The 9,040-nt window shown below is 52.3% G+C and overlaps 2 protein-coding genes across 2 annotated transcripts in view; one reads left to right on the top strand and one right to left on the bottom strand.

Annotated features, from left to right (window-relative positions):
- The window catches only part of Ggn (gametogenetin), a 5,214-nt gene extending 3,553 nt beyond the window's left edge, over positions 1 to 1,661 (top strand). The window contains exons 4-5 of the mRNA XM_010632867.1: positions 7 to 578; positions 1,486 to 1,661. Of these exons, the coding sequence (XP_010631169.1) occupies positions 7 to 578; positions 1,486 to 1,603 (690 nt within the window). The 3' untranslated portion in view covers positions 1,604 to 1,661. The remainder of the gene's footprint in view (positions 1 to 6; positions 579 to 1,485) is intronic.
- A 184-nt stretch (positions 1,662 to 1,845) lies between these two features.
- Psmd8 (proteasome 26S subunit, non-ATPase 8) lies at positions 1,846 to 9,029 on the bottom strand. Its single transcript, XM_010632817.2, has 7 exons — positions 8,670 to 9,029; positions 7,600 to 7,672; positions 7,374 to 7,476; positions 5,785 to 5,950; positions 4,867 to 4,967; positions 3,085 to 3,196; positions 1,846 to 2,318 (listed from the first exon to the last, which is right to left on the bottom strand). The coding sequence occupies exons 1-7, from the start codon at positions 9,027 to 9,029 to the stop codon at positions 2,181 to 2,183; spliced, it is 1,053 nt and encodes a 350-aa protein (XP_010631119.1). The 3' UTR covers positions 1,846 to 2,180.
- Positions 9,030 to 9,040: the final 11 nt, after the last annotated feature.

Raw genomic sequence — 9,040 nt, 5'->3', positions numbered from 1 at the left:
ACTCAGCCCCTGGTGCCTCCTCCCACAACACAGCTGCCGGCAGCCCAGCAGATGCCGATGGCAGTGGCCCGCCCGCCCACCGCGCACCCCGGCCCTGGCCCGGAGGAATCACCTGTGGTTCCTGCCCCAGCACCCCTTTTACTCACCAGCTTGGCTGTAGATCAGGCCCAGGCCCCGACTCCGGCCCCGGTGACAGCAGAGCCCACCCTATCCTCAGCGGCAGCCCCATCCCCATCCCCACCCCTGGCTCCATCACCATCTCCATCTCCAGCTCTGGCCACCACTGAGCCGTTGCCCCTTGTGCCGGCTCCCACCAAGACACGCAAACGCAGGAACAAGGGTTCCCGCTCAGCCCGAGGGGCGACTCGTGAAGACCACTCGCCTGGAGGTGGTCCTCGCCAAAAGACTACAGCTATTGTGACTGACAACGGTGGCAGCGGGGCTGCTCCAGCCAGGGCAGCTAATATCAGTGCTGCGCGCCACTGGCCACCCTTCCAGGTGCTTAACTCTTGTCCCTGCAAGTGTTACTGCCGCCACCAGCCACACCATCGCCGCTTGCCAAGCAACGTGTCTGCCTGGTGAGGGGAGGTCAGGAAGTGGGAGGAAGGGCATAGCCCTGCAGTCTGGAACCCTGTTTGCCAGGCCTGAGCCTAGGCTGATCCTTGACCCTCTTCCAAACCTAGCTAAGCTCCAGTCCTTCAGCACCACTGGGGAGCCTGGATCCCATACTGACCAGGGCAGGGACAGGAGGCACCTCGGCCTAGCTAGCTCCTTGGTATTCTGATTCCCAAGTCCACACTGGCCCTCTTTTTAAAAATTTATGAATTGATTTTATGGGTTTTTTATGGGCATGGAACTTGGGTCCTTGCGCTTGCGAAGCAGGTGCCAGAACCACTGAGCTAAATTCCCAGCCCCACGCTGGCCCTCTTGATACTCTAAATCATGAGGGAGAAGCAGGTCCCATCTGGACTGACCCTATTCAGTTCAGACACAGAGAGACCATGTTCCACACTCTAGGGATGGGAAGATGTCTTCCAGGAACTGAAAGGGGGTCAATGTAGGCCTCCAGCTGTCCTGGACATAGGGAGAAGCCCTGGCCCCCTCAGGCCTCTGGCAATTTGTCCTCATTCTAGGATTCAAGGCTTTAACCACCGAAGGGCGCTGATGCCCCAGTACTTGTGCTGCAAAATCTACTTGAGTCCCCAGATCCAGAGGGTACACTGCACTCTGCCTCCTGTCTACCCTTATGCTGAATCTCTGGATCTGACCCTGGCTCTGGAAGATATTCTGGCTTCAGATCTGACCCTGCCCTGGGCCTCAGGGACTTAGCTGGGGCACCATAACCATCAGCCTTTTCCCACTCTAGGGAGGCGCAGCTCTATCCAAAGCTGCCTTTGGATATCCACAGTCACCAGGAGCTTCCTTATTCAGATTGGGAAAGTGAAGCTCTGCTCAGACACCCTGTTGATTCTTCCTTCCTCCCAGGCTGGACACAACCACGAATCACCTGAGCGAGCCACCCTGGGTCACCACCATCAAGCTGGCTGGCTCCCTGGTAGCTGGGCTGGAGCACTATGACTTGCAGGCCACCCATTCAGACTGAGTGCAGTCAATCCAACACCCCACCTTCCCCTCCATGCCAATAAAGTATCCAATGCAAATGGTCAGCAGTCATTGGCTGTGAGCTGGAGGAACAGGGAGGGAGGGTAGGGGAAGGCAGAAGATTCCTGGGGAGTGGGGTGGAAAGCCCGTGCCCTGGCCCACACCTTTTGTTCAGAGGGATTGTGCTGTTAGCCCACAGAACAGACTCCGTTTCACAAGTCATTTGAAAAATTATTTAATCTATTTTCAACATGTTAAAAAATTGGGACACGACCCCTTCACTGAAAAGAACTGGTGCCCTGGTCCAGCATTCCAATGTGCTCATAGCTGGCTAAAACAGTCCCTCTACCTGAGACCTGTGCTGTCCTGTAAGTCACAGGGCCACTGGGCATGTGTTTGAGACCTGAAGCAACGGCCACTGGATAGAGGCTGACTGGTCTCCAACCCCCAAGAGGACCACCATCCTGACTGGGGAGACAAGGGCCTAGAAGAACAAACGTCAATCCACCTTTATTGGAGGACAGCCTGTGATGGTTTTTAGATAACCATGCCCTGCCCGCCCCCCGGGCTCAGTGGGCTCAGACAATCATCTCCAGCTGCCGGGCATACTCGATGACCTGCTTGGCCAGTTCTGTGGAGGGGATGGTGGTGTCTTCTGGCTTCTGTTGCTGGCTGGCAAAACTGTAATAGTTGTTGGGCCCCAGGATCCAACCTCGCTGCAGGAAGGAAGGGATCAGAAATGAGTGGGATGATTCCAAAGGCTTCCTCCCCACCCCACAGAGCCACCACTCACTCACAGATACACACACCATGGCATCCTTTTCTCACCAACCCCCTCTACCCACACAACGCCAGGCAAGACTTCTCTCTATGCCTGCTTCTCCATGTTGGTGATAAGGACTCTAAGTCTTCTCTAGACTGGCTGTGAGGATTTAGTTAATCAAAACTAAAGCACCAAAAACAATGTTGCCATCACTCAGACTGAGTTTCACCCACTTCCATGGTCTATCCTTGATTCTCCTCCTGCCTCCTGACGCTCACCAGGGACAGCACACAAATTAGCATCTCCAGGGGACACTGCTCCTACTCAAGTGCACCAGCAAAATGAAGTTAAAGTCTTAGGAAAAGGCTGCTGTCTCTAAGAAATTCTAAACTAGGGCTGGGGTTTTAACTCAGTAGTGCCACCCTTGCCTTGCAAACACAAGGTCCCGAGTTCGATCCCCAGTACCAGGAAAACTAATAAGGGCAAAAGCCAACATGCAGAGTGCCCACCTCCACCACGTGTCAGGTGCTATACTAAATTCATCCCACCCATCAGCTCAAGCTCCATTCTATGAAGCTGAGAGGCAGTTTGTTTAAGGGATTAAGCTGGATTTAATTCTAGGATTCTTGTTCCTTCTAGACTACCCACTGCTCTCCCAACACTGCCATTAGATAGTGCATCCTGTGGCTCCATGGCCCCTTGCCGTGCACTCCAGCCACCTTCTTGGCATAGTCTGTCATCTTTTTGGGTGTGTTGAAGAAGAGAATTCTGGTGGCCTCAGTAAAAAGGATTTTCTCATAGGCCTTCTCAATACATCCAGCAATCTCATCCCTGTGGAAAAATAATATGGTTCTTATTACCAAGTAAAGACAGCTCCCAGGTCCTGTCCTCCCAAGCCTGACTGGTGTCATCTCTGATCCTTCCATTGAGCAGTGGTGGATGGAATATGTTACCCCTCCTTTACTGAAGAAAGCTCAGACTCTTCACCAGAGACTCAAAGCAGGCAGGGCCACAGGCATCCACATTTAGATTTCTCTGACTCCCAGAACCGTGAACCCCAGCTCTGAATGTCCCTCCTAGCTTCAGGACTTAAGACTGTCTGAAACCCAACTTGGGAATCCCATGAGTGCATCTCTGCACAGAAGACTCCATTCTTAAGGATGCTGTACCCTGCTTCATAGATCCCAAGTGGGGGTCCTGTATCCACTGAGACACCACAAACACAGCAAAACATGAAGTCATCAGAATGGGGACAGGATAAGGTCAGAACAAAACACTGGCAGAGAAGAGCAAGTCCATTTCTGAGATATCACATCTCTCAGGCTCAGTACTTGGGAGGATTTCAAATTTTAAAATATCCTAGGGTTGGGGATGTAGCTCAGTGGTAGAGCGGTTGCATAGGGTTCACCCCAGGCACCACAAAACAAAACACTGCTAAGCCAGCCAGGTACAGCACTCCTGGTCTGTAGTTCCAGCTACTCAGGAGGAAGAAGTAGGATTGCACCATTCAAAGCCAGCCTGTGCCACATGGCAAGTCCCTGTCTCAAAAGAAGAAGCAAAACAAATGCCATGCCAGGAGTGATATAGTGCATGCCTATAATCCCAGCACTGTGGAAGGCTGAACCAGGAGGATCACAAGTTCAAGCCCAGCCCAGGCAACTCAGCAAGATTTTCTCTCAAAACATATTGGGGGGCTGGGGATTTAGCTCAGTGGCACTGCACCTGCCTCTCAAGCTCAAGGTCCTGAGTTCAATCCCCGGTACTAAAAAAACAATAGGGGCTGGGGGATGCTGGAAATGTGTGAATATCCCAGGACAGTGGTGGTGAACCTATGGCACAATGCCACAGCCGGCTGTATCGCTGGAAACTCTAAAAGGTTCACCATCACTGTCCTAGGATCAATTCCCGGGCTCACACAACAAGAAGCCACCTTAAACTCACAAGGCTGCTTTTGTCACCCGAAGAACGGAAACTCATTCCAGTCTGCTGCTGAATCATCTGTGTCACCACTGTGATACCCTTCTCCACCTCAAGGAACTTGTATGTCTTGCCCACATGTTATCACCTGTGTACACAGCAACCGAAAGGGCTGGCAGGACATGGTGACCCCACTGTAGAGAAAGGAAAACTGCGCACTCACACTTTAGGTGCTCTGAGTTGAGGCCATGTGACTCATGAGTGCATCCCTGGTTAAAAGGCTGGAGCATCTGTCACAGAGGCAGTACAGCCCGTGGCTGATGAGCTGTCTGGGCACCATGCCCAGGCTTAGTCTGACACCTGTGGCCACACACAGGGGAACAGCCTGAACCAGTGGAGGTCTACTGTCCACCATAGTGTAAGCAGTTCTGACTCATACGAAAGGAGAACTAGAGAACTAGGAAGACAGGAAATGTGCCGGCCTACCCAGGTCGCCAGCGGCCAGAACAGGATTCAAACTCAGAGCCGTGAGAAGCCAGAATCCAAGCTCTTTTGAATCCCAAGCAGCCTAGGCCCACACACACCTGATAGTGTCCAGGAGTATGTCGATGAAGAAGGTGTAGCTCTCAGCAGGGATGTTACCCTTGGCCAGGAACACCTTGTTGTAGCTGCCCTCCATCAGGTACTGCAGAGGCCAAGGATGAAGAAGAGGATGAAGAGGTAGCACAGGGGGCTCCTGCACGCCTCTGGTTCCCCCATAATCCCCACTTAGCCAGAACACCCTAGCCACACAGCCATTCACTCCCCAGCAGACTGTGCTGCTCCTCTGGTTTACACACGCACACATGTACTCATTAAACGTATCACTACATTTCCTCTCCAATTACAGGAAGGAGACAGCCCAGGTCCTTCCCACAGCCCTGTGCCCAAACTGTACTGCCTGCCCTACCTGTCCTCTGTGCCATCCCTTCTCACAAATCCTCCCCAGACCTAAGACAAGAAGCAACTTCCTAACCCCAGCTTTTCAGGATCTTCCCCAGGCCTAGTGTTGTGCCTTTGGACCCTACAATGGCTGCTCCCTCTGCCTGGATTTCCACATGGTCTGCTCCTCGGCCCTTTCAAGTCTTCCAATCTCACCTCTTCAGCGAGGCCTTCCTTGATCACCCATATAATATTCTGCTCCTGCCCCCTAAGCCATGCCTTTTCCATTATTTTTCTCTATAGCTTTGACATCTGACAGACTACATGGGTTACTTATTCTTTGGTTCCTTATCTCCTTCTCCACCTGTCATCTCCACCAGGATCAGGATTTGTTTGACTGCACAGGCTGAGAACCTACCATAATGCCTGGCACAGAGCTGGGGCTCATTATTTGTTGGATATACAAAGAAGTCCACAGATTTGGCCTGGTTAACCCTGAGCACTACTCCAGAAAACCTTCCCTAACGTCTGACACAGCATCACCACCCCGGCCAGACCTTCCTTCCCCTTCCCAGCCTCACTTGTTCGAGGGACACAGGGTGCTTGATGTAGACATTGGTCTGGATGTCCTTGGCAGGCAGGCGCTCCAACTCTGTGTGGAACTCAGCCACGCGGTTCTGGGACAGCAGGAAGAGGAGGTTGAGGCCCAAGAGCTGGTGCATGTAGGCCGACTCAGGGAGCTGCTCCCTGTGGACCAGGGAGGGTAACCAAGGTAAGGAGGGCTTACGGACCCACCAAGTGTCCCAAAAGAGGAGCCAGGGACCCTGTTGTACCCTTGAAGGTATTCAGGATCTTGGGTTTTCAAAGGAAGAAACTGAGACTCAAAGGGCACAAGGAAGTCACTTACAAGTCATACCAATCCAAGTGACTTTGATTAAAGTGACTCAGCCTCAATTTTCCCATATATAAAATGGGTCAATGGATCCACAGAATCCATCTCATAAAGATGGGTTAAATGAGGGCCAGGGATTTAGCTCAGTGGTTCCGCCACCTGCCTCGAAAGCACATGATCCTGAGTACGATCCCCAATACCAAAAGTGGGGGAAAAAAGATGGGTTAAACGAGTAAAGTGAGTTAAACAACTTAACCCAGATAAAGGGATAAGACACAAATAAACACTGCATATTATATTAAGAATCATCATCTCCAGTTTGATGGGGAAATGGCACTGAGAGGTGAAGACCACATAATCATTAAGTGGCAGAATGTCTCAAACCCATCGATCTGACTTCAAAATTCTCACTAATCCAAGGAAGTGTCATTCAGGTGTTATTGTTTTTGTTTCTTTTTTTCAGACAGGATCTCACTATGTCGTTCAGGCTGGCCCCATACTTGCAGCAATCCTCCTGCCTCAGCCTCCCAAGTGCTGGGATTTCAGGTACACACACCCCCACCTGGCTATCATTCAGTTTTATATTCAGCACACATCTATCAAGTGTCCGCTCTTGGCCTGACCTTGAGGTAGGCAGTGCTGAGGACACTGGCAGCTTTAGGCTCTGCCTTAAGGAAGTTCACAATCCAATGAGGGACAGATAAAAGGATGAAGAAGGCACATGCAGAAAAGCCAGCCAAGGACAGTATTGAAAGCCATAGCAAAGAAATTTGTCTCCCAGCCTGAGGGTCCCTGAGAGCCAGGACAGGTGCTGAACAGATTACCAAGAAGGTCAAATTTAAACGTTGGGGCTCGGGGTAGTACTGTCACTCAGTGGTAGAAAACCTGCCTAGCATGTGTGAAGCCCTAGTTTGACGCCCAGCACCACAAAGGAAAAAAGTTAAGTATCATAAAAATACTGTTGGCTGCTCTAGAACATGAATCAGAGGGAGCAAGGCTGGGGTTAAAGGGATGGTGGCAACACTGGGGAGAGGGGTTGTAGTGTGGGCATGTAAAGGGAGATGGTGGACTGGAGTCCTACAGGAACTGAATCACACAACCCTAGCCCCAGGACCTCTAACCCAACTCCCTCACCCTGTAGCCTCTGAGGACACAGATAATCACAGCTGCAGGGATTCCCAGGAAAAGGAAGATGACCTGTGTGGCCAGAGCACCAGAGATAAAACAACTGCCAAGTAACTTGTAGCCCTCCCCATTCCAGTCAGGGGCCATCCTCACTTGTAGTCAAAGTAGTAACATTTGAGCTGGGCCATGTAGCGCTCGAAGGAGGGGATGTCCTTGCGTAGGATGCTCCACTGGGCGCCGATCTCCAGTATGTCACCTGTGGGTGACAGGGTGGGCTTTCAGGAGGTGACGGGGGTTGCTCTAGCCAACAGTGCTGACATTCCTGCAAAAACTCCAACCCACCAGCAGCCCCACCCACCCAAACCCTAGTGACACTCACGGGCCAATATGAGCTGCTGTTTGGTCAGCTTCGTCCCTGTGGTTGGCAGGAAGTTGAGCTCCAGTAGAACCAACTGATGAGGAGGGAAGGCAAAAAGGAAAAAAGGTGAGACATCAAATACAGTTTTATCTACCTTCTCCAGCCTCTTTTTTCCCACCTGGAAAATGGAGCTAACCATCATCCCTGACTCATAAATCTGTTATGAGTATTAAAAGAGTCAATCCTCATAAAACACCAGGATTACCTCACATTACAATTATTAATAGCTCCACTGGGAGAACAGAAGAGTCAGTGACTGACCCAGTAGAATCGTAGGGGTGTCAGTGTTTGGCAGATCTTCCCCACACTATTCAGGAAGGAATAGCTGGACTAACCCAAATTCTACACCAGGGAAGGGGAAGCACTCATCTCCCCACCTCATGACCCAGCCCAAATATCATTCTTTGGTAGACTCAGCAACTCTGTTTAGCCTACTACTGTATATTTATACTCTTTCCCAAACATCCTGGGTGTGAAGCAAACTGAACCCCATACTCGTCTTTCCAGGTTCAGTCAGGACCCTACAACTTGGCTGGGCCCCTTTCCCACGGAGATGCATCCCTATACCCGACCTCTCAGACCCCAATGTGGCCTGGTCTTAAGTACAATACCCCCTACATACACCGACATCTCAGTCTCTTGCTTTCATCACCTGTGCCCTCATTCCCTACTTGGTCTTGTCTGGAACCCGTGATCAGAAAAAACCCCGACACCCACTGTGCCCATACAATCAGAAAGGCCTGTGAGCACCAAAATTTTACCCCGTCTCTCCACTCTGCGCAACCAGTCTTTCCATCGCTTCCTCCCCATCCCCTAACCCATGGAGCTGCTTTGTTCGTCCCAGCCCCTTATTTCCTGACCCCTCCAAGCCCGCCGGACCAATTATTCAGGCTCTCCGGACCTTTCGGCTCGCGGACCGCCTTGTTCAGGTGGACACCGAGGACCCTGCGGTGGCACAGAACCTGGCTGTGGCCAGACCCCTCGAAGCGCCCACCGCAAGTCCCTAGCTGCCGGGGCCCGTCGACCCCTACCTTGAGGCGGCCCAGCTCTTCCCCGCATTTGTTAAGATTGGGGCTTTTACGGTTCCACTCTCCCTTGAGTTGTTCATACATGCCGGCTGCGGCCTGCAGGACCGCACCCGAGGCCGCCGCGGTGCTCGAGACTCCGGCCGCCCCGTTCACAGTCGCAGCCGCCATCTTCCGTGATGCGGCAAACCTCCCGCCTGGTTTACGGCGGCGACGCCTACGAATGCTCGCTCGCCGGCGGAAGTAGGGCCGGGAGGTGGAGCCCAGAGCCGGGGGCGGGGCTACGGCTGCCCGCCTGCGTCGGTGCCGGGTGTTGTGCGGTCGCTGCCCTACAGGCGCCCTCGAAGCCCTGCCCTTAATGAACATATCACTTGGAG

The sequence above is a fragment of the Fukomys damarensis genome, unplaced genomic scaffold (genome assembly GCF_012274545.1).
Source record: "Fukomys damarensis isolate Sample0158 unplaced genomic scaffold, DMR_v1.0_HiC HiC_scaffold_19, whole genome shotgun sequence".
Lineage (NCBI taxonomy): Eukaryota > Metazoa > Chordata > Mammalia > Rodentia > Bathyergidae > Fukomys > Fukomys damarensis.
This window is presented reverse-complemented; position numbering and strand designations above follow the sequence as displayed.